At 42.5% G+C, this 26,007-nt stretch overlaps 1 protein-coding gene across 6 annotated transcripts in view; it reads left to right on the top strand.

The window, feature by feature from the left end:
• LOC140200617 (protocadherin-1-like) overlaps window positions 1-26,007 on the top strand; it is a 514,369-nt gene that overhangs the window by 255,445 nt on the left and 232,917 nt on the right. Inside the window, exon 3 of one of the 6 annotated variants that reach the window (XM_072264184.1) lies at window positions 3,325-3,515. The exons of the other annotated variants lie outside the window; for them this stretch is intronic. Coding sequence (XP_072120285.1) covers window positions 3,325-3,396 — 72 coding nt within the window. The 3' untranslated portion in view covers window positions 3,397-3,515. Of the gene's footprint in view, window positions 1-3,324; window positions 3,516-26,007 lie in introns of those variants that run through there. 6 annotated transcript variants of the gene reach the window in all.

Below are 26,007 nucleotides of genomic sequence, written 5' to 3'. Positions count from 1 at the left end.
CTGAAGTACTGAGCAGAGTGGCGTTGAAACTCGGGCCTTCTCTCACTGCTGTAGCTGGATGACTCAGCGCCACCAATCCTGAAACACAGTGCAGCTCAGGAACAGGCCCTTCGACCTCCAATGTTGTGCCAAACCAATTAAAATAACAGTAAAGTGCGCAACTAAGTTAATCTCTTCTGCCTACACAATGTCTATTTTCCTCACATTCAAGCGTCTATCAAAACGCCTCTTAAAAAATCTCTAATGTATCTGACTCTACCACCTGCCCAGGCAACACATTCCAAGCACCCACCACTGTCTGTATAAAAAAACTTCCCTCACACATTTCCTTTCAACTTACCCTCTCTCAACTTAAATGCATGTCCACTGGTATTAGATATTACAACCCTGGGAAGAAGATTCTGTCTGTATCGATGGCTCTCATAATCTTATAAACCTCTATCAGATCCCTCCCCCACCCCCAGACTCTGCTGTTCCAAAGGAATCTATCCAGATTTGTCCAAATACCAAAGAGAAAAATAATAATAATAATAATAATAAGATATGCAATAATCAAGAAAATGAAGAGCCCTTGAGAGTGAGACTAAATGTTGTGGGAACATTTCAGTGAGGGGATGAATGACATTGAGTGACGTTATCTCCTCTGGTTCAAGAATCTGATGGTTGAAGGGTATTGACTGTTCTGAATCTGGTGATGTGAGTCCTGGGGCTCCCTTAGCTTTTCCCTGATGGCAGCAGTGAAATGGGAGCATGTCCTGGGCGGTGGGGGTCCTTTACGATGGATGCTGCTTACCTGTGACAGTGTTCAGTGATGGGATAGACTGGGCTGTGTCCACTACTTTTTGTTTTTGTAGGATTTTCCATTCAAGGGCATTGCTGTTTCCATACCAGGCTGTGATGCAACCAGTCAATATTCTCTCCATCACAACTCTATTGAACTTTGTCAAATAATTCTGCTACTGGAGAGGGAGGGGCCAGATTGGGTGAGGAATTCCATCAACTATTGTAGTGATATACCACGCTAGGGGGCCACGTGAGTGACAGTAGTGATATACTGATGCATATGAATGCTATGGAACAGTACTGAAAGCATTCTCTATCAGTGTAAAGTATGAAAAAGCATTCAGTGGTATATTCTTAAAAGCATAAAACCATAAGATATAGGAGCAGATTTAAGCCATTTGGCCCATTGAGTCTGCCCTGCCATTTTATCATGGCTAAAGAATTTACTGCGTCCAGTGCTCCCGATGTGGCCTTTTATATATTGGCGAGACCCGACGCAGACTGCGAGACTGCTTTGCTGAACACCTACGCTCTGTCCGCCAGAGAAAGCAGGATCTCCCAGTGGCCACACATTTTAATTCCACATCCCATTCCCATTCTGACATGTCTATCCACGGCCTCCTCTACTGTAAAGATGAAGCCACACTCAGGTTGGAGGAACGACACCTTATATTCTGTCTGGCTAGCCTCCAACCTGATGGCATGAACACCGACTTCTCTAACTTCCGCTAACGCCCCACCTCTCCCTCATACCCCATCTGTTACTTATTTTTATACACACATTCTTTCTCTCACTCTCCTTTTTCTCCCTCTGCCCCTCTGAATATACCCCTTGCCCATCCTCTGGGTTTCCCCCCCGCCCTTGTCTTTCTTCCCGGACCTCTTGTCCCATGATCCTCTCGTATCCCCTTTTGCCAATCACCTGTCCAGCTCTTGGCTCCATCCCTCCCCCTCCTGTCTTCTCCTATCATTTAGATCTCCCCCTCCCCCTCCAACTTTCAAATCTCTTACTCACTCTTCCTTCAGTTAGTCCTGACGAAGGGTCTCGGCCTGAAACGTCGACTGCACCTCTTCCTACAGATGCTGCCTGGCCTGCTGCGTTCACCAGCAACTTTGATGTGTGTTGCTTGAATTTCCAGCATCTGCAGAATTCCTGTTGTTTGCAATTTTGTAAATAATTGTTTTTTTTAAAATTATGAATAAATTTTATTTTGATTGAAAAAAGTTGCATCATTAAGTGTTAAACATAGAGTAAATGTGATTGAAGTTGATTTTTTCCCCATAATTAACCAGACAACCCATTGGAGTAAACGGGGGAATGATGTTGCTACGTAATAACCATAATGAGAATGTGAAGGTGCATGGTTAACAAAATGGCACGTTTATTTGCAGCAGGGAGTTAGCAAGCGAGTTGGATTTGTATGACGCACGGCAAATGAGCTAAATCATTGTTGAGAGAGTCAATTTGCTCAGTAAATGTGGTCTGTTTAAAGACTGAAGCTCCTATTCAACAGCTCCCAATTATAGCAAGGCTGATCCTTGTAAAAAATGTTGTGAGTGGGGGATGGTTACACAGACAACCTGTATAAAATCATCAAGCATTTTCACCCACAGCAGAAAGGTTAGCAAGTGTGGATTGATTCCTCTCTATCATGGGTCTCCGTTGGTCACGGTCGACCATGGATGTTGTGTCCTAGCTATCTAAATATGCAAGATTGTACAGTACAATACGGAGAGCAAGCTGTTACTCTTGTAGCAAGCTCCCCCCGGCCATGCATCTGATAAACCCAAAGGTTTGGTATCAGCAGCATCGCAGGAGTTTCCGGTCAGTGTTGAACTCAACATCGGACTGCCTTAGGAACTCCAGCTCTGGATTTTTCCCTTTGGGTTTACTCCCACAGCATTCCCCTTGTGTGGGTATAGCTGTGAGGCAGCAGGTGTTTCAGATCGGAGTTTTCCTTCTCCTAGATGAGCTGCCAGCCATGGCTGACAAACATCTTCTGCCCAAAGCGACTGGTTTTAGGCACCAGTAACCCACCATTTCCCTTCCTCCAACACACATGAAAGTTGCTGGTGAACACAACAGGCCAGGCAGCATCTCTAGCTAGTAAGAGAATTACTAGCTCTTCTTTCAGTTAGTCCTGACGAAGGGTCTCGGCCCGAAACGATGACTGTACCTCTTCCTAGAGCTGCTGCCTGGCCTGCTTTTATGTGTGTTGCTTGAAATTCCAGCACTTGCAGATTTCCTTGTGTTTGCGTTTTCCCATCCTCCTGTCAGTAGAAACGGTTCTGCCATGCATGGTAGCTAAGTCACACATGAAGGTCAGGATCTGGACTTGGTGTCAGAGGCTATTTGAGGAGCACACCATTGGGAGCATTTCATAGGCGGTGGGAGTTTGATCTCATTACCACCTCCGGCTATGACAACCTTAGGGAACCCTTCTATCCTGGACATCTTTAACATTGTCATTATATGTAGCCTGAAAATCGTATCATGAAGGGCCTCAACCTGAAATGTCTACGGTTCATCTCCCTCCACAGATGCTGCCTGATCTGCTGAGTTCATCCAGCATTTTGATTCTTGCTCCAGAGTCCAGCATCCGTCGTCTCTAGTGAGATCCTCATTATCTTTTGTGACGACCTCCACCATCAGAGAGGAGGTATGGGAGCATGAAGACACACACTCAGCAATTTAGGAACAGCTTCTTCCCTGCTGCCATCAGATTTCTGAATGGACAATGAACTGATGAACACTAACTCACTGTTTTGCTTTATTTTTTCATTATTTATTTAATTTTAAATTTCTTATTGTAACCTATAGTCATATTTTCTATGTATTGCAGTGCAGTGCTGCTGAAAAACAAAAAAAAATCACTACATTTACAGTACTGTCCAAAAGTCTTAGGCACATATGTATGGCCAGGGTGCCTAGGAATTTTGCACAGTACTGTAGTAATTTTATGTATTGCACTGTACTGCTGCCACAAAAAAAAACAAATTTCATGACACATGTGAGTGATGATTAATCTGATTCTGATATGGGCCTCCATTGTGGACTGAGAGTGGGAAGGGGGCAAGGAGAGGGGAATCATGATTGGGAAAAGAAGAAGGGAGAGGGGAGGGAGTGGGAAGCACCAGAGAGAGATTCTGTAATGACCAATAATCCAATTGCTTGGAATCAAATGAACTTGCCTGGTGTCTCAGAGCTGGGTGGGTCTGTGCCTGTGCCACCCACCATCACCAACCCCCCGCACCTCATCCCGAGCCTGGCACTCTTTCTCTGCCACCTGTCCCAGTCCCCACCAGCGGCGCTCCAGCTGAACCGTTCCAAACATGTTCTGCTCCCACCAGATTTATAAGCTCTCTCTCCGCTCCACCTCGACAAGCACCCAGTACTCTGCCAAAGTCTTAGTCATCATAGCTGTATATATGTGCTTAAGACTTTTGCAGAGTACTGTATTAAATGCAAGAAATTCTGCAGATACTGGAAATCCAGAGCAACATACACAAAATGCTGGAGGAACTCAGCAGGTCAGGAGAGCAGAAATTTATACAAAGGAATAAAAAAAAGAAGTCGACATTTTGGGCCAAGACACCTCATCAGGACCGATGCTGCAATAGGTGCCACCTGAGCTGCTGAATTTCTCCAGCATTTTTGTGTTTGTTATTCTTTTTGCAGCAACGGCTCTATAAATTGCAAGACAGACAAACCCGAGTTATGTAAAATTAAAAGTATTGCACCACACAAATAGCATATCAATATCATAAACAAATTGCTGGAGGAACTCAGCAGGTCGGGCAGCACCTATGTCGGTGTTTTGGGCAAAGATCCTTCTTCAGGACTGGAAGGGAAGGGAGAAGATGCCAAACTAAAAAGGTGGGGGGAAGGGGTAGGAGATAAGCGAAGCCAGGTGTGTAGGAAGGATAAAAGGCTGGAGAGGAGGGAATCTGACAGGACAGCAGAGAGTGGACCATCGGTGAAAGGGAAGGAGGAGGGAATCCGGGGGAGGTGATAGTCGGGTGAGAAGTGGTAAGAGGCCAGATTGGGGAATAGAAGAAGAAGGGAAGGGGAGGGAATTTTTTTTACTTGGAAAAAGAAATCGATATACAGTACATGCCATCAGGTTGGAGGCTACCCAGGCAAATATCAGGCGTTACCTCTCCACCCTGAAGCGGGCTCATTTTGGCATACGAGGAGGCCATGGACTGACATGTTGGAACGGGAATAATTGTAATTAACATAATTGCAGGGAAATACAGACTGAAGTAGAATTAAGAGATTCACAGTGCATAGATTAATAAAAGACTGAACACACTGTTGCTATCCAGGTTTTTTTTACAAAAGCAAAAATTAAATTACTAGTGCAGTAGGTAAAAATTCATTTATGAAAGTCTCTGTTATTACATGAACAAATTAATTCCCAAATCTAAGTGTTCTGGTGGAATGAAAATCCTTTCTACATGTTACAACATGTCTTGGAGTGTTCAGATTTCCCAGGACATCTTAAGCTATGGGACTGCTCTTTAGCTTTACTGCAGGAGTGGGGTTATTGAAGGTGCTGAGCCATAGAAGCTTTCCACAACCCTTCCCTCACATCAATAACCACTGTCTACACCGATGGCCAATGTTAAGCAGGCATGGGCCAGTATACCTCTCTCTGTCCAGACGCAAAGAGCCCAGTAATATTACACTGCTTGGCAGCTTGATATATACCGTCTGCTGGGACGTATGCAGAAAAAGGACTTGCTAAGGTTATAGAGACAGACAGCTTGGAAACAGGCCATTCAACCCATTCACATTAATCTGAGTTTTTTATTCTCCTCAAATTCTCATTAACATCTCCATCTTCTCACTGCCACTATCAGAAAGGAAGTACAGATGCCCTGGGACCAACACTACCAGGTTCAGGAACAGGAACACTTCAAGCATCAGGCTGCTGAACCAGAGTGGATATCTTCACTCATCTCAACTCTAAACAGATTACACAACCTATGAACTCACTGTCAAAGACTCTGCAACTCATGTTTTCAATAGTTGCTTCTTGTTCTTCTTCTTATTATTTCCTTTTTGTAATTGCACAATTTGTTATCTTTTGTATATTGTCATTATAGTCTTTGTTGTGTGCAGTTTTTTAATTGATTCTATTGTGTTTCTTTGTGTTTACTGTGAATACCTACAAAAGAATGAATTTCAGGGTTGTACAGTATATGGTGACATATAAGTACTTCGATGATAAATTTACTTTGAACTTCAAACTCCAGCTAGATTGTACAAAAGCTAATTTAGAATTGCCAATTAACATACCAACCAACACTTTTTTGGGATTTTGGAGAAAGCTGGATCACCTGGCTGAAGCTCACACAGTCACGGGGCAGAACGTGCAATCTCTGCACATGCAACATTGGCGGTCTGGATTCAACCCAGATTTCTACTGGTGTGGAGCAGAGGCTCTACAAGTTATGACAGTGTTACACAAAATAACCCTTGTTAGCTGGCGATCGAAGGCTATAGAATATGCTTGGTGCTACACTGAGAGTTTCAAGGTCTGAGTTTCTTTCCCAGATGTCAGGGGTAAAAAACAGAACCTGCATTTGTGTAGCAATGTTCAAAATCCCTCGGTTCCAAGGTTTCAGGTTGCGATGAAGAGCCTCGGTCCAAAATGTCAACATGTTTATTCCTTTCCATAGATGCTTCCTGACCTGATGAGATAGATCCTCCAGCATTTTGTGTGGGCCGATAATTCACTTTTATGTTGTGCTGTCCCTGCAATGCACTGAATTTAAAAAGCCATTTTCAATCTTATCTAATCACTATCAGAACAAAATTTCCTTCCTAGTCTGTTGTGATGCCTGCCAGGATTTGCCTCTGAATATTGATATTTTGCCCAGCTTTCTCAATCCACATCTTTGCTGATGCATATAAATTATAGTGTGGTTCTTCTTAATTAGTTTTCTATTTAATGATCTGGATATAATTTCAGTAATTGCTGTTATGCAGTGTAACTAGTTAATAGTTCCACACCCTAACCTTACTGTTTGCAGTCACTGAGTATTATAGATTAATAATGTGTCCATGTCTCTGTAAACGTCGATCTGCATTGAGTGTATTTGCATGTGCATCTGTGTGTTTGTTTGCGTGTGTCTGAGTGAGTCCAAAAGTGTACATCTGTTTCATGTTCATATCTGCGTGTGTGTGTGTGTGTGTGTGTGTGTGTGTGTGTGTGTGTGTGAGTAACTGAATGCCTATGTGTGTGTGAGAGAAAGAGAGAGTGGGGGAGATGGAGAGAGAGGGAGAGTGAGGGAAGGAGGGAAAGGAAAGAGAAGTGGGGGAGAGAGGGGAGGGGGAGGGGAGGGCGAGGGAGAGAGAGAAGAGAGAAGAAAGAGGGGGAGGGAGGGAGAGGGGAGAGAGAGAGAGCATAGGGGCATTAGATGCCTCAGCTTTTTCAGCATTTCACTGTGGCTGTTCACTGATTGTAAGTATAAATCAGCCACTGAAGGGAATGGTACTTGTTGTCATTTGAAGACACTCCATTGTGTACGTGGCACTAATTGTCAGGCCACCATCACTGGAGTTGCCCCATTCTGCCCTGGAGATCATGCTTTGATAATGAGACCTTTGAAGGTTTAAAATAAATCATTTGTGTGACAACTTCATTATTACACAGAATATTATTGAGGAACAATCCAAGATTAAATAAGGAAAAAATACTAATTCTAGTTAGAAGTGTTATTGTGTGGGAGAGAGATGTTATAACACACATCATAATTACAAGGAGCGCTGTCTCAAGAAAGCAGCATCTGTCATCAAGGACCCTGTTATTCAGGTCATGCTCTTTTCTTGCTACAACCACTGGCCAGGAGGTAAAGCAGCCTTAGGTCCCACACTATTAGATTCAGGAGCAGTTGTTACCCTACAACCTCCTGAACCAGGGTAGATAACTTCACTCACCTCGACACTGAACTGATTGCACAACCAACAGACTCACTGTCACAAACTCTACGAACTCATCATCTCAGTGTTAAGCATTACTTGCAAAGAAACTGTCTTCTTTTGCACATTGTTTTGTCAGTCTTTCTTAAGTATAAATTTTCATATATTCTATTGTATTTCTTTATTTTTCCTGTAAATGCGTCTGCAAGCAAATGAATTCCTAGGTAACATATACATAATTTGATAATAAATTTACTTTGACATTGATTTTGACATCTTATTGACCCCGCTTCCTGAGGCCCTGCCACTGAGGTTAGACCATCTAACCCCTTGAGACTGTTCTGTAATTTACCACACTGATCTGCACTCCTCATCATTAGTCATGCCATGGGGCATTATGGTAGGTAGCGTAGTGGTTAGCCCAACGCTTTACAGTACAGGTGACCTGTGTTCAATTTTTTTCTCCTTTATTTTGCTCCCTTATTGCACTAATTATTTAATTTTATATATACATATATCTATAACACATTTTAAAATCATCAAAGTACATATATGTCACCATCTATAACCCTGAGACTCAGTTTCTTGCAGGCATACACAGTAAATCCAAGAAATACAATAGAATCAATGAAAGACCACACCACACCTATCAGGTCATACTAACAACCAAAGTGCAAAAGCCAACAAGCAGTGCAAAGACAAATCATTATAAATAAAGAAAAAATATCTGAAACGTGAGATGAATTGTCCTTGAAAGTAAGTCCATAGATTGTGCAACAGTTGAATCAGAATCAGATTGATTATCACTGTCATAGGTCGTAAAATTTGTTATTTTGTGGCAGGCATCACGATAAAATATAAATTATAGTGCAAAAGAGTAATAGCAAGGTAGTGTTCATGGGTTCGTGGACTGTTCAGATATCCGATGGTGGTGGAGAAGAAGCTGTTCTTAAAAAGTTGAGTGTAGGTCTTCAGGTTCCTGAACCTCCTCCCTGATGGTATTAATGAGAAGAGGGCATACCTCGGGTGGTGAGGGTCTTTCATATTGGATGCTGCCTTCCTGGGGCACCTTTGGAAGGTGTCCTCGATGGCTGGCAGGCTTGTGGCCGTGATGGAGTTGGCAGAAGCTTCTTATGATCCTGTGCATTGGTGCCTCAGTACCAGGAGGTGTTACAATCAGTTAGAATGTGGAAATTTGCTTGAATTTTTGGTGATATACTAATTCTTCTCAATCTTCTGATGTAGTAAAACTGCTGGCATGCCTTCCTTTGTGACTGCACCAACATGACGGGCCCAAGGTAGACACCAATAGAAATCAAGACTCAGTAGTTAGATTTCTTCTGCTGTTAGAGATGGCAATTACTTGGCACATTCATCATATATCTGTTAGCTTCTACATACTGCCTCATGTTGTCTTGGTCTTGCTACATGCAGCAGCATTATAATTCAGAGCAGATGGACAAGGGTCAGTATATTAGCACGTCATCTGAAGGGTGACACTTCCTTCAGTACAGTGCTGGAGGCTCATTTGGAATTAATATGCTTCCGTCCTGGATTGTGGATGACTTGACCCTATAAACTTCTGAATAAATAGAAACAATTAGAACTGTCAGTCAAGGACCTCAGTTTGCCACTTAGAGCTTTTTAATCGAGACTTTAGCTCCTGTTAGAGGGAATTAAACTTGCATGTGTATCATGTGGACTCCACTTATCTCTGTTGAGAGTATTACATTTCCTTCATCCAGGTAAATGCAATAGTCTTCAAAAACAGCAGGGCATCCTAGTTTCTCAGAGATTCTTAGAAATACTACTAATAATTACACCACTTGTGGGAAAGTCTGTGGTTTGACATCCCGGAGTCTTGTGAAAGCTGCACTCAGGGGAGATTTATTTTCTAGCTCCGTGCCAGCATTCCGAGTGGCTCACACCCCCTCTTTGCATTGAAGTTTTTTGGGTAACTTTGACAATATTTTTGAGTGAGGAAGGAACGATTTTGCAAACTTAAGTCATTCTTCATTTTTCACATACAATAGCGCATAACTATCATGGAAATGCGGCCAATTCACTAAGGGTCTGTGCCTGCAAATGGTCTTGGAATAAATTACTGGATAAACCTTTTAGTCATGTGGTTGGACACAGCTTCCTTTGAGTTATAAAGAGTACAACACAGAGCAGGCCTTCTGACCATTCTCTCCCACACTGACCTTCTGGCGCTAATGTCATTTACCTACACTAGAACAAAGTTCATGTTCAACTTTAATTGTCATTCAACCACACATAAGTACCCATAAATGCAGCCAAACAACACAGATTCTGAATCTAAATCAGGTGTATCTTTGAAATACATCACAAAATTTGTTACTTTGCAGCAGCAGTAGAGTGAAAAAGCATAAAATTAATGTAAGTTACAAAAATATATAACTAGTTTGAAAGATGAATAGCTTCTGCATTTGATGATGTGGCAATATGACAAAGACTCCTGTATATGATAATCAATTCGACTTTTACTGTGATCTGCTCTGAAGATAAAAAATATCTTTATTTGATTGCACAAACTTAATTCAGAAACAAAGGTTCTGAACTTAAAGAAGGGTAACTTTGAAGGTATGAGACGTGAATTAGCTAAGATAGACTGGCAAATGACACTTAAAGGATTGACGGTGGATATGCAATGGCAAGCATTTAAAGGTTGCATGGATGAACTACAACAATTGTTCATCCCAGTTTGACAAAAGAATAAATCAAGGAAGGTAGTGCACCCGTGGCTGACAAGAGAAATTAGGGATAGTATCAATTCCAAAGAAGAAGCATACAAATTAGCCAGAGAAAGTGGCTCACCTGAGGACTGGGAGAAATTCAGAGTTCAGCAGAGGAGGACAAAGGGCTTAATTAGGAAGGGGAAAAAAGATTATGAGAGAAAACTGGCAGGGAACATAAAAACAGACTGTAAAAGCTTTTATAGATATGTAAAAAGGAAAAGACTGGTAAAGACAAATGTAGGTCCCCTGCAGACAGAAACAGGTGAATTGATTATGGGGAGCAAGGACATGGCAGACCAATTGAATAATTACTTTGGCTCTGTCTTCACTAAGGAGGACATAAATAATCTTCCAGAAATAGTAGGGGACAGAAGGTCCAGTGAGATGGAGGAACTGAGCGAAATACATGTTAGTAGGGAAGTGGTGTTAGGTAAATTGAAGGGATTGAAGGCAGATAAGTCCCCAGGGCCAGATGGTCTGCATCCCAGAGTGCTTAAGGAAGTAGCCCAAGAAATAGTGGATGCATTAGTGATAATTTTTCAAAACTCGTTAGATCCTGGACTAGTTCCTGAGGATTGGAGGGTGGCTAATGTAACCCCACTTTTTAAAAAAGGAGGGAGAGAGAAACCGGGGAATTATAGACCGGTTAGCCTAACGTCAGTGGTGGGGAAACTGCTGGAGTCAGTTATCAAGGATGTGATAACAGCACATTTGGAAAGCGGTGAAATGATCGGACAAAGTCAGCATGGATTTGTGAAAGGAAAATCATGTCTGACGAATCTCATAGAATTTTTTGAGGATGTAACTAGTAGAGTGGATAGGGGAGAACCAGTGGATGTGGTATATTTGGATTTTCAGAAGGCTTTTGACAAGGTCCCACACAGGAGATTAGTGTGCAAACTTAAAGCACACGGTATTGGGGGTAAGGTATTGGTGTGGGTGGAGAGTTGGTTAGCAGACAGGAAGCAAAGAGTGGGAATAAACGGACCTTTTCAGAATGGCAGGCGGTGACTAGTGGGACACCGCAAGGCTCAGTGCTGGGACCCCAGTTGTTTACAATATATATTAATGACTTGGATGAGGGAATTAAATGCAACATCTCCAAGTTTGCGGATGACACGAAGCTGGGTGGCAGTGTTAGCTGTGAGGAGGATGCTAAGAGGATGCAGGGTGACTTGGATAGGTTGAGTGAGTGGGCAAATTCATGGCAGATGCAATTTAATGTGGATAAATGTGAAGTTATCCACTTTGGTGGCAAAAATAGGAAAACAGATTATTATCTGAATAGTGGCCGATTAGGAAAAGGGGAGGTGCAACGAGACCTGGGTGTCATTATACACCAGTCATTGAAAGTGGGCATGCAGGTACAGCAGGCGGTGAAAAAGGCGAATGGTATGCTGGCATTTATAGCGAGAGGATTCGAGTACAGGAGCAAGGAGGTACTACTGCAGTTGTACAAGGCCTTGGTGAGACCACACCTGGAGTATTGTGTGCAGTTTTGGTCCCCTAATCTGAGGAAAGACATCCTTGCCATGGAGGGAGTACAAAGAAGGTTCACCAAATTGATTCCTGGGATGGCAGGACTTTCATATGAAGAAAGAATGGATGAACTGGGCTTGTACTTGTTGGAATTTAGAAGATTGAGGGGGGATCTGATTGAAACGTATAAGATCCTAAAGGGATTGGACAGGTTAGATGCAGGAAGATTGTTCCCGATGTTGGGGAAGTCCAGAACGAGGGGCCACAGTTTGAGGATAGAGGGGAAGCCTTTTAGGACCGAGATTCGGAAAAACTTCTTCACACAGAGAGTGGTGAATCTGTGGGATTCTCTGCCACAGGAAACAGTTGAGGCCAGTTCATTGGCTATATTTAAGAGGGAGTTAGATATGGCCCTTGTGTCTACGGGGATCAGTGGGTATGGAGGGAAGGCTGGGGCGGGGTTCTGAGTTGGATGATCAGCCATGATCATAATAAATGGTGATGCAGGCTCGAAGGGCCGAATGGCCTACTCCTGCAGCTATTTTCTATGTTTCTATGTAAACTGCTGTCGTACCATACCAGCCATATTCCAACTGTCAATAACTTCCTTGGTGGAAAAAAACCTTACCAGCTCCTCTCCACAGTTCACTTCAACTTTCTTCTTAAAACAGTGCCCTTTTCAATTTCATATCTCATGTCACGGGATGGTAACACTGGCGTGGACATCAAAGCTGTGGGACCCTTTACTTATACCATGAAAGGTAAACAGAAATCTGAACTAAAAACTCACATTAAATTAGCTCCGCTAGCAGTACAACACTCGCCATTTATTGAATTGGGAGCACCCTTGCTCAGTTTTGTGCTTCGATCTTTGGAGTGGGACATGTGCCGATGACCTTTGAACCCAATTGCATGGCAGCGTGCCTAATTGAGTTTAGATGTTGTCGGGGTCACTGGTGTGGAATTTGGAGTGATTTTGTTGCAGGGATAGGAAGCAGTAGTGGAGGATGAATTGAGCCCTGTGCAGTAGAGCAAAGCAACAGCATTAGAAATTATATTTCTTTTCAGTGCAATTTTCTGTCAAATATCAACTTCGTTTGATGTTCTTCAGTTGGTTTATGCTCAAATAAGCTGCAGTTTGCATCAATCACCAAATAAATCCCCTCCCTTTGAACATTATATTGAAGATTAATTGCGCCTGTGTAAATCATACTTTTTCCCTGAAAACCTATTATGTAAAATTTAATTATAATCAAGTGGTAAGTGGATTATTCTGTGAACTAAGAAAAAAACAGACTCAGTGATTTTTCCTTTGAAACTTCCTTTGGTTTGAGACCATTAAGGTTCTTGACGTCACTCTGTTTCTAAGCTGAGTTATCAGAGATGGAACAAAAGCATTTGCTAATATTTGCTGCAGTTTTAGCTACTTTTCTGTCTCCACTAAATGAATATTGCATTTTTCCTTGTTTTATAAAATTTGAATTGAATTGGGACAATTTGTCCTCACTCATTTCCTCCCCCCTCCCACACCCCCACCCCCAGCATGTACAGCACTTGCATTTTGTGGAAAGGCAAAGTTGAAGGTGAGAGATTGTTAGTCAGCTCCTTCTCAACTTGACAGCTCGATCGCACTGACCGATCTCGCCCTCATGACTAACCCACAACACTTAAACTTCTGATCCTGATGCACTTTAAATGGCTGAGCATGAATCAGATGGGCTGAAAGGCCCATTTTTGCGTCATACTTTTCTATGACTCTAAGGTATCAAAATATTCATGGAAGTGTAGCGGACAGCGTATCACATTATAGCACCATTGATCACAATCAGGAGTTCAGTTCCGGCTGCCTTTTCTGAATTCAATTTTCAGTATGTAGGTGTCAGATACTGAAAATGTGGGACTTAAAAGGTGATTTCCCCAAAAAGGGGCATCCATCATTAAGGACCACCCCCCCCCCCCCGCCCATCACTCAATACATGCCCTGCTCTCATTGCTACCAGGACTTAGACAAATTGGAAGAAAGAGCAAAATAGTGGCAGGTGGAATACAGTGTTGGGAAATGTATGATAATGTATTTTGGTTAAAGGAACAATAGTCGGACTATTATCTAAATGGAGAGAAGATTCAAACATCAGAGGTGCAGAGGGACTGAGGAGTCCACGTGCAAGACGCCCAGAAGGTTAATTTGCAGTTTGAGCCTGTGGTAAAGAAGGCAAGTATAATGTTGGCCTTTATTTCAGGGGGAATAGAATATAAAAGCAAAGAGATAATGCTGAGGCTTTATAGTCAGGCTGCACTTGGAGTATTGTCAACAATTTTGGGCCCCATACCTCAGAAAGGATGTGTAGTCATTGCAGATAGTCTAGTGGAGGTTCAAGACGATGATTTCAGGAATGAAGGGGTTAACATATGAGGAGTGTTTGGCAGCTTTGGGCCTGTACTCACTGGAACTTAGAAGAATGCGGGGAGATCTCATTGAAACCTACTGAACGTTGAAAGGACTAGATAGGGTGGATATGGAGAGGATGTTTCCTGTGGTGGGAGTATCCAGGACTAGAGGGCACAGACTGAAAATTGAGGTGACCCTTTAGAACAGAGGCAAGGAGGATTTTTTTTAGCCAGAGAGCAGTAAATCTGTGGAATGCTCTACCACAGACTGCGGTGGAGGCCAAGTTTATGTGTATATTTTAGGCAGAAGTTGATTGTTTCCTGATCAGTCAGGGCATCAAAGAGTATGGATAGAAGGCAGGTATATGAGGTTGAGTGGGATTGGGGATCAGCCATGATTGAATGGCGAAGCAGACTCGATGGGCTGAATGGACTAATTCTGCTCCCATGTCTTCCGGTCTTGTGGTGTTATCAAGGAAGAGGTACAGGAGCCTGAAGACACACACACACACACACAACATTTTAGGAACAGCTTCTTCCCCTCCACCATCAGATTTCTGAATGGACAAAGAACCCATAAACACTACCTCACTGTTTTGTTTTTATTTTGCTCTCTTCTTGTAACACTCACTTAATTTAATTCATATATACTGTATGTTTTTTCATCATAATTTATAGTCTTTTAAAATTATTATGTATTTCAATATACAGTACTGCTGCCACAAAACAACATATTTCACGACATATGCCAGTGATATTAAACCTGAGTCTGACTCAGCTCAGCAGCATAGCAGTGAGCATAACGCTAGGTTTCAATTCCTGCTGTTGTACACTCTCCCTGTAAGCATGTCAGTTTCCTACACGTGCTCTGGTTTCCCTCCACGTTCCAGAGGTGTACAGATTAGAGTTCGTAAGTTGTGGGCATTCTATGTTGGCGCCAGAGGCATGGTGACGCTTGCCCTGAGGTCATTATCGAATTGTGATGGCTATTGATGCAATGGACACATTTCACTGTATACTTTGATGTACGTGTGACAAGTAAAGCTAATCTTTATATTCTTAATTTTACCTTTATATTCCTGAAGGACCTCCAGCTTCCAACTGAGAGTAGATGGGATTTGGATTTAACATCATATCCCTTTTAGCTTGTCCTCCTTCCTCTCCTCCCACCTTCTTATTCTGGTATCTTTTCCCCCTTCCTTTCCAGTCCTGAAGAAAAGTCTTGGCCCAAAGCATCGAGTGTTTGGTTCATTTCCACAGATGCTGCCTGACCTGCAGAGTTCCTCCAGCAATGTGTATGTGTTGCTCTGAAATTCCAGCATCCACAGAACTGCTCCTATATATCTGAATGATGGCAGTTCTGACAGGGCAGCACTTCCCAGCTCAAACATTATGTTCTGAGGTGAGAGTGCAGTCATAAGACCCCAGGCCTGTGGCTGACCAGTGCAGCCATGCCCATCGCAGAATGGGCTTAGCCATGCTGTGTTGGATCCTGATATTTCTGTGATCCAAAGGTTCTTCAGAAGTTTAGAATGAGTCCCAAACTTATAGCTTACAATAATTTATTAAATGTTACAAGAGCAGAAAATAAACAAGAAAAAGAAGCTGAGAGAATTTTTAAAAAGACAAAGGAAAAAGCGGTCTAAAATAAGCAGAATTCTCATAGCGTGGCATCTGCTACTAAGAAGTTGCCAGGAAAATACAGAAGCAACTGTACTCTGGAAAACTCATTGAACAATTACATCTACATTGGTAACAGCCAGTATTTACCTATTTTATTTATTTAACAATACAGCATGGAGTAGGCACTTCGAGCCACACTGCCCCAGCAACCCTGACAAATCGGAACCCTGGTGCTCCATATAGACACTTATAACCTATGCAAAGGGTGCCTAAGACTTTTGCACCATACTGTGTTTGTCAACATGCGGTGGAGAGTGAGTTTGTCAATCTGGCTGGAGCAAAGGATGTTGGGAGGTGAGGATGGAGTGCTGTGAACAGACGGCGGAGAAGGAGCATCAGGAGTGGGAGCTGGTATGGGTGCAGACACACCCAGCTCAAAGACACCAGGGCATTGCTGGAATTTTCTTTCTTAACAGGGTTTAACAGAGCATAAAGAGTGGTTGCAAAGTTCTGAAGGAGTTTACTAACCGCAGACAAGAATAGCAATGTTTAATGGAAAGCTTAAAAATGTACTTTACATTTTTCAATCTTTCAAGAGAGAATATTTTCACCATGATGTTGAAAACATTCTCTCGAAAGATTAAAAAAGTATAGGACAAAATAATTGTTACTCCAGATCCAATGCAGCACCAAAAAAACACACACACAGAATGAGACAAAGAACACTGTAATAAAAAGAACAAATAAATGTACTGTAAATACATAAGATTGCTTATAATCATGCACTGATAGTCTGTCCATAACCTGATGCCAGGCACAAGAGCATTTGTATTCTGGGATGGAATTTTCCAGTCATGGAGTGCGATGGGATGAATTGGGCTTGTTTTCCTTGGAGCAGAAGTTGTGCGTGTATTGGGTTCACTGTCCGCAAAGCCTGAGACTCAGAAGGAGATTTTAAGCCCTATCCAATATAGATGTACAGGAGCATCAAAACTAAAACCACAAGGCTACTAAACAGCTTCCTCTCACAGGCAGTCAGACTGCTAAATAGCTGCTCTACCTGACTCTGCTTTGGACACTCTTAACTTGAACTGGACACTTATAACTTGATTTTAACTGACATGCGGCTGTTGTGTTTTACTATTTATTGTTATGTTTATTATTTAGTGTTGTTTTTGTTATGCTATGATTGCAGTGCCCCTGAGGAACACGGTCTCATTCTGCCCTGCAGAGCTGATGTATGGTTAGAATGACAATAAAGTTTTTTGAATCTTTGAATCTTTGAATTGAATATCTACATGTACCTTCACTATAGGAAGATTATACTGCATCTACAACTCTTCGAAGACTGGCTTATTTCCGTCTGGTCCCTGTGGCGATATCTAGCTGTCACTACTCACTTCTTGAGTGGTGGATCCAGCCCTCTTTGCCAAGCAGGTGATACTTCGAGCTAATAAAGTAGATTAAACACAGTTGATGTTACTTTTAATGGTACGCATTTAAATATAGACTAATGATTATTTACACAGATATAAAACTCACACTATATTGCTGATTTTTTTGAAGATTTTAGAATTAAAACTGCCACTGGCCCAAATTGATCACTTTGTTTATCGACTTGATTTGGACTTGCACTCTCCTAGAAATGAGAGATCCCAGGACTCTTCGGAGTGAAATGTGTTTGACAGTGTTAGATAACAAATCAAGGTGCAAGGGGCTAAATGGTGCCATGATGCTCCTATGTAACCTCGTCAGACGTTCAGTGTAAATGGAGGAGCCCATTCAGCTTGACAGGCTTCTCCTTGGACCCGAGGACTGTCGGGCTGCCTTTATGTGCGTTGTGGGTGGTTCAGTCATTTATTCAAGGAGGCCAAATAGCAGTCAAGAGGGAAAGCCTTGCTGACAGATCAGTCGGAGAACAGTTTCTAGGTTATGAACTGGGAGACAATCAGAAGCTTATCAAGAGGCAAGGCTGAATTACTTATTATCAAGTTGTGGCGGTGTACGTGCCACGGATACTTCAATCTCCTTTCAGTTCCGTTCCGGCACAAATTGAAGTTTAGTGGAGTGCTCTTTGGCACTTTGCACTGTATCTTCCTTCTCAGTTACCTGACTACTCAGGGAATTGAGTGTCCATTAATCCTCGTCGGCAGTCTACGCGAGCTCATTTCAAAGGCATCACTCACTGTTGTTCCATGAACCAGTAACACGTAGTTCCATATCAGCTGTTTCAGCCCTCCTATTTAAGCACGTTAAAGCAACCCATCATTACAACAGCTCTCAAAGCTCTCATCCCTTTGTGACCTTCAGCAGCCTGCTGTTGGATTGGGGTGCTGAATAGTTATTTTTCTTGAAGTTTAACTTTCCTATGTTTGCCTGTATCTTTATTACCCATCTGCATATTATAGGTGTACAGTTTTGCACCTTTATATATAGCTAAAGTGCCTAAGACATTTGCAGTAATTTTATGTATTACACTGTACTGCTGCCACATTTGTGAGTGATGATAAACCTGATTCTGATCTGGGTCTCTGTTGTGGACTGAGAGTGGGAAGGGGGCAGGGAGAGGGGAATCATAGTTGGGAAAAGGGAGAAGGAAGAAGAGAGGGAGCAGGAAGCACCAGAGAGGCATTCTGTAATGATCAATACACCAAGTGCTTGGAATCAAGTTACCTTGTCTGGTTTCTCAGGGCTGGGTATTCTGCACCCACACCCCCGCAACCTCTGCTAACTCTCCCATACCCCTCCCATGGCACTCCACCCTTGTCATTCCCAACATCCTTTGTTCTTGCCAGATTTACAAACACACTCTCCAGTTCATTTGAAAAAAAAGTACTGTGCAAAAAGTCTGAGGCTACCTCCCCCACCCATCTCTCTCTCTCTCTCTCTCTCTCTCGCTCTCGCTCGCGCTCTCTCTCTCTCTCTCTCTCTCTCTCTCTCTCTCTCTCTCTATATATATATATATATATATATATATATATTATTTTGTTCTTATTGCATCTTTCAAGAGAATGCTTTCAAAATCATGGTGGAAAAATTCTCTCGTGAATGATTAAAACTGTGAAGTACAGTTGGAAGTTTTCCATTAAACATTTGCTATTCTTGCCTGCGGTTAGTAAACTCTTTCATAACTTTGCAACCAGTCTTTATGTTCTGTTAAAGCCTGTTAAGAAAAAAATTTCAGCAATGCACTTGATTGTTCATGTCATACTGTTCATTCAGTATTCTTACAAGAGACTGAAGATTTGCCCAGGCAAAATGAGCACATTGCACTGTTAACCTATGACCTTTACCTCTCATCTCACACAACCTGATTGCATTTGGAAAACGCCTGCTTGCATTTACGAACATAGCCCTCCCGATTCAAGACCACAAGACTATAAGACATAGGAGCAGAATTAGGCCATATGGCCCATTGAGTCTGCTCCACCATTCAATCATGGCTGATCCTTTTTTTCTGTCTCCTCCTCAACCCTAGTTCCCAGCCTTCTCCTCGTAACCTTTGATGCCATGTCCAATCAAGAACCTATCAATCTCTGCCTTAAATACACCCAACGGACCTGGCCTCCACAGCTGCATGTGACAACAAATTCCACAAATTCACCACCCTTTGGCTAAAGAAATTGCTCCTCATCTCTGTTTTAAAGGGTTCCCCTCTATCCTGAGGCTGTGCCCTCTTGTCGTACACTCTCCCACCATAGTAGACATCTTTTCCTCATCTACTCTGTCTAGGCCTTTCAACATTCGAAAGGTTTCAATGAGATCTCACCTCATCCATCTGAATTCCAGCGAGTACAGACCCAGAGCCATCAAATGTTCCTCATATGATAACCCTTTCATTTCAGGAATCATCCTTGTGAAACTCCTCTGGACCCTCTCCAATGCCCAAAGCTGTTCACAATACTCAAGGTGAGGCCTCACCAGTGCCTTATGAAACCTCAGCATCACATTGCTTCAAGATTGTTTAATGCCATTTCCAGTACACAGCTGTAAAGGAGAACGAAGTAATTGTTACTCAGGGTCTGATGCAGCTCAAAAAAAAACATAATGAGATAAAGAACACAGTAATAAACAATACAAATTAAGTATAAATGTAAAAGATAGCTTATATACAATACTGTGCAAAAGTTTTAGGCACATATATATAGCTCAGGTGCCTCAGACTTTTGCACAGTAATTTTACATATTGCGCAGTGCTGCTGCCGTAAAAAAAATTTCAAGGTATTGTATATGAGAGTAATGATAAACCTGATTCTGATATGAGTCTCTATTGTGGACTGAGAGTGGGAAGGAGGCAGGGAAAAGGAAATCATAGTTGGGAGAAGAGGAAGGGAAAGAGGAGGGAGCGGGAAGCACCAGAGAGACATTATGCAATGATCAATAAACCAGTTGTTTGCAGTCAAATGACCTTGCCTCATGTTTCAGGGCTGGGTGTGTCTGCATCCAAACCACCCCCTGCCCCAAGTGCTCTTTCTCTGTCACCGCTCCCACAACCCTCCCACAGAGCTCCACCCTCACCAGTCCTGGCATCCTTTCTCCCTCCAGATTGACGAACTCGCACCCCACTCCATCTTGACAAATAGAGTACTGTTTAAAAGTTTTAGGCACCCTAGCTGTACATATGTTGAGGTGTTGGCCTTGGACATAGACCGAGCAGGCACCTAGTCCGTGTCAAACTATTATTCTGTGATTTATTCAGTTGTCCAAGTCTAAGCTTCCCAGCTGACTTGGAGGAATTTGAACTGAACTCTCCAGATCAATGACCCAGGTCTCCATGTATTGCCTGAGCAACTTCACTGGTTGAATATGCAGCCAGCTTTCAACATCCTCCTTCGCCTATGAACTGTGGTGAACTCTGGCAAAGCCACTAGGAACATGACTGCACCCCAATATCCCCTGGGTTAATACCTGGAGGAAGGGCAAAGAAGTGTCCAAATGATGCCGTGAAATAAGTGCATTCATTATGGGGTTTGCAAACTGATGCTTGATTGGTGCTGACATACTGCCAAGCTGACTGCCTCTGAAGTAAATATAAAACCACGATATGGTGTTAATCTCATTATTCAAGGAGAGTGAGTGGCTGAGTATTTGCCTCAAGCATTTTCTAATGAGAGGGATTCACTGGATAGAAGCTCAGAGGCATTTTGCATCAGAACATTTGTGCAAGGGATAAAAGGCCAACAGTAAGGACAAACACTTCAATCGACAAAGCAGAGAAATGTATTTATTTATTTGGAGATACAGTGCAGAACAGGCCATCCAGGAACTCACCTATTTAACACTAGCCTAATGACAGGACAATTTACAATGACCAATTAACCTACTAACTTGTACGTCTTGGTCTGTGCGAGGAAACCGGAACATCTGGAAAAAACTCACGTGGCAAACTCCTTACAGGCGGCGCCGGAATTGAACTCTGAACTCTTGACGCCATGAGTGGTAATAGTATTGCATTAACCAGTACGTTACTGTGGTAATCTACAGTACTGTGCAAACGTCTGTATATATAGCTAGGGTGCCTAAGACTTCTGCACAGTACTATATTCGTCAACGTGGAGCAGAGAGCGAGTTTGTAAATGTGGCGGGAGCAAAAGATGTTGGGAATGGTGAGGTGTATGGGACAGGTGGCAGAGAAGGACTGCTGGGGCAGGAGTGGTGTGGGTACAGACACACCCAGCCCTGAGACACCAGGCAAGGTCATTTGATTCCAAACAATAAGTTTATTGATCATTACAGAATGTCTGTCCGGTGCTTCCCGCTCCCTGTTCGTTACAGTTTATATGTATAAATATGTGAATTGCGTATGTCATTACACTACCATGTGATACACATGCACCTCGCGTAAAGTAAACTCAAAGTTAGACATTTTGAAGGTACAAAACATACTGTAACAGGTAATGGCTAATATAAGAGGAGATATGTACTTTTAAGGTGATTGGAGGAAAATTTAGTGGGAATGTCAGAGGTAGGTTTTTTTGCACGAGAGTTGTGGATGCATGGAATGCACTTCTGGGATTGGAGCTCGAAGCAGACATACAAAAGGACATTGAGGAGACTCTTAGATAGGTACATGGATGAAAGTGAACTGGAGAGCTATGTGGAAGGGAAAGGTTAGATCAATCTTACCACAGATTAAAACGTCACACAACATCACAGGCCAAAGACTGTACTGTTCTATTTTCTAAATGAGACCATTTGCCCATTGTGTCTCAAACAGCTCTGTGCAAGAGCAGTTCGCTTGTTCCATATCCCACCCCAAGCTACCCTCCTGCTCCAATGAACTGCATATCCACAATGGTTAGTCGGCAACGGGATGTCAGTGAATCATTTTCCCAGGATAGAAATGTTAAATAGAAGAGGGGATAACTTTCAGGCAAGAGGGGTAAAGTTTAAAGGGGTAGAATTTAGCACAGTGTGCTGTGTGCCTGGAACACGTTGCCAGGGATGATGGTGAAGGAGACACAACAATGGCACTTTAAAGATGTAGGCACATTGAACAAGCAGGGAATAGAAGGTTATGGATCATGTGCAGGCAGATAGGTCTCGTTCTACTTGGCATCATGGTTAGCTCAGAGTCTGTGAGCCATGTTCCTGTACTACACTGTTCTATGTTCTATACATTTATCCAATTCCTCCCTGGCAACAAACAGTATTAGTGGTCTATGTTAGAATCAGAATCAGGTTTATTATCATCGGCATGTGACGTGAAATTTATTAACTTAGCAACAGCAGTTCAATGCAACACATAATCTAGCAGAGAGAAAATAATAATAATATTAATAAATAAAATAAAACATAATAAATAAGCAAGTAAATCAATTACGTATATTGAATAGATTAAAAAATGTGCAAAAACAGAAATACTGTATATTAAAATAAGTGAGGTAGTATCCAAAGCTTCCATGTCCATTTAGGAATTGGATGACAGAGGGGAAGAAGCTGTTCCTGAATCGCTGAGTGTGTGCCTTCAGGCTTCTATACCTCCTACCTGATGGTAACAGTGAGAAAAGGGCATGCCCTGGGTGCTGGAGGTCTTTGATAATGGGAGCTGCCTTTCTGAGACACTGCTCTCTAAAGATGTCCTGGGTACTTTGTAGGCTAGTGCCCAAGATGGAGCTGACTAGATTTACAACCTTCTGCAGCTTCTTTCGATCCTGTGTAGTAGCCCCTCCATACCAGAGAGTGATGCAGCCTGTCAGAATGCTCTCCATGGTGCAACTATAGAACTATAGCGAGCTAGTGTAATGTCTGTATAGAAATCTGATGGCAGTGAGGAAGAAGCTTTTCCTAAAATATTGACTGTGTTTTTAGGTTCCTGAACCTTCTCCTTGATGATAACATCGAGAAGAAGGCATGTCCTGTGTGATGGGGTCCTTAATGACAGATGCTGTCCTTTTTGAGGCATCACCATTTGAAGATGCCCCTTGATGCTGGGGATGCTAGTGGCCACAATGGAGCTGGCTGGGTTTGCAGTCTTCTGCAGCTTTTGTTGGCATCTGTATCCATCACATCTGCCAACATCTTACCTCAGATTCAGACCAGATTATATGTAAGAAAGTTTTCCCTCTTGTTAACTAGTTAATTCATTTCCTTCCCCTTTTATGTCTTACTAGTGACCTCTAATCTTGACCTCATCGTCAATGGGAACATCCCCTGTCCAGATCCATCATCATTTTATGTATTTCTCTCAGTTCTCCCTTCAGTTATCTCCAAAACAAACAACAGTCCAAGCCTCACTAATCTGTCCTTTTAACTACAGTCTGTCATCCCAGGCAATATTCTCATCAAGTTTTTCTGGTCCCCGTCTAAAAGCTTCACATTCTTCCTATAATGGGGTGACTGGAATTGAACACAATATTCCAGTTGAGGCCGGATCAGTGTCATAAATTGCTGTGTCATTTCCTTATTTTTATGCCCTGTGCTTCTATAAATAATGCTCAGAACTGTGAATACTTTATTGTTTTCTCAACCTGCACTGCCACTTTCACTTACTTGTGTACCCAGCTCATGAATACCAGCAAAACTGTATTTCTCCCTTCTCCTTCTCACACTTCCACTCTTTTCACGCCCCTATTTTCCTTGGGTCTCCCTTTCTCTCTATCTCTCCCTCTCTCCTCTTTACCCTTTTCTCCCCACCTCCACCTCTCTCCCCCTCTCTCTCCCCTCCCCTCTCCTTCCCTCCCCCCCCCCGAAGGACAACTTTACCCACCATATACTGTACATTTACATGTATTAGGAATTTGCTGTGTTCAGTGGGTCAGGTTGTGACATGTGACAAAACCTTTAACAATTATAGAGAATAAAGATTTCTATAAAAATAATGTTATAGGTTAAACTATGAATATGAAATAAGATCTGCATAAATACCAGTATGTACTTACAAAGTAAACATCACGACAAAAAGGTTCAAAGTGTTCACAGTGCAACAGAGAGGAGGTCTATTACTGAGGTAATAGACAGAGGGGAGGTGGGAACGGTAATCATAGTGTTTGATCAGATGAACTCTCTGGGGGAAGAACCATTTAAGATGGCATAATAGCCCGAAAGTGCTTTCCAGAAGGAGTCTTTTAGAAAAGGCAGTTTGTGAGGTGGGTAGCACCCTGTAAACTTTCTTTTCCTTCTCTCTTTCCTTCCTCCCTCCATTCTCATTGCCCTCTCTCTCTCCCTTTCTCTTTCTTTCTCTCTCGCTCACCCACACTCAAATCTTTCTCTCCCAACCCCACTGCCTTTTACATTAGATTAGATTATATTAGTTTTATTTGTTACGTGTACACCAAACCATTGAACATGCAGCAAAATGCGTCATTTTGTCTCCATGACCTGCGCAACCCAAGAACATGCTGGGAGCAGCCCGCAAGCATTGACTTCCTTCTGGCCCCAACAGAGCATATTCGCAATTGACTAATCCTAACCTGGAATGTGTTAGGAAACCGGAGCTCCCAGAGAAAACCCATGCAGTCACAGGAAAGGCATACAATTTCTCTACAGACAGCAACAGGGATCGAACCCTGTTCACAGATCGTTGATGTTGTAAAGTGAATGTGCTTACTACTACCCTACAGTGCCACCCCTTACAAACTTTGTGTCACTGTGGTTCGGGGAGAAGTGAATCATTCTAACTGTGACTTCCATCAGTACTGCCAGTTCACTCTGGTCTGAGCAAATCTCGAAAGATTAGTCATGCTAAACTGGAGATTGGCTTTTATTGAAGAATTGTTGCTTTTAAGACATGCCAAGACTATTTCTCTCAAACCTCTTGACACACATTCTAAGAGCGTGATTGTAGCATTGCACAAATCACATTGCACAATCTTTTTGAATTCCATAGTCATTTTTGTGTGTTGTGAGTATCATCTGGGGAACAGTCTCTGCTGGGATTTGGCAGTGACTCCTAATAGGCCTATAGGCTCATGCTGGGATTTTTTAGTAGGCTCTGCAGGAGCTACTGGTTTTTGTTGGGTTCTGAAGGAGCTGTAGGTTTGTGTTGGGATTTTCTTGTGGGTTCTGCAGGAATTCTACTGGTTTCTGTTGGGTTCTGAAAGAGCTGCAGGTTTATGTTGGGATCTTGCAATGAGTGCTACAGGATCTCTAGACTAGAGTTGGGATTTTGCAATAGGTTCTGCAGAAGTTGCTGGTTTGAGTTGGGATTTTGCAGGAGACTTTGCTGAAGAAGCAGGGTGGAGCTGGGATTCAGAAGTTGATATTGATGGACATGTCAGGGATTTGTTAAGGAGCTCTGTTGGAGCAGCCACAATTTTGTGGATGGTTCTGATGGGTGTACAAACCTATGTTCATATGAGTACAACATGTACTGGCATCTGACGACTAAAAAAAAACTTTGTGAAATAATCATTTGGCTCATCTTTAAAGAATGGTGTGAAGCAACCTTACCAGTACCTAGTACCTGAAATCTGAAATTGTTTCACAAGACTAGCGCGTTGCAACATTTGGTTGAGTCATTACATTTAATTTCGCTGCTGTGAACATGTCTCAGAAGGAAAACTTTTGAAACCAAACACAGAATTTATCGTTGTCGACTGGTAA

This window comes from Mobula birostris, chromosome 7 (genome assembly GCF_030028105.1).
Source record: "Mobula birostris isolate sMobBir1 chromosome 7, sMobBir1.hap1, whole genome shotgun sequence".
NCBI lineage: Eukaryota > Metazoa > Chordata > Chondrichthyes > Myliobatiformes > Myliobatidae > Mobula > Mobula birostris.
The sequence above is the reverse complement of the archived record's forward strand: the minus strand, read 5'-3'. Positions and strand labels throughout refer to the sequence as shown.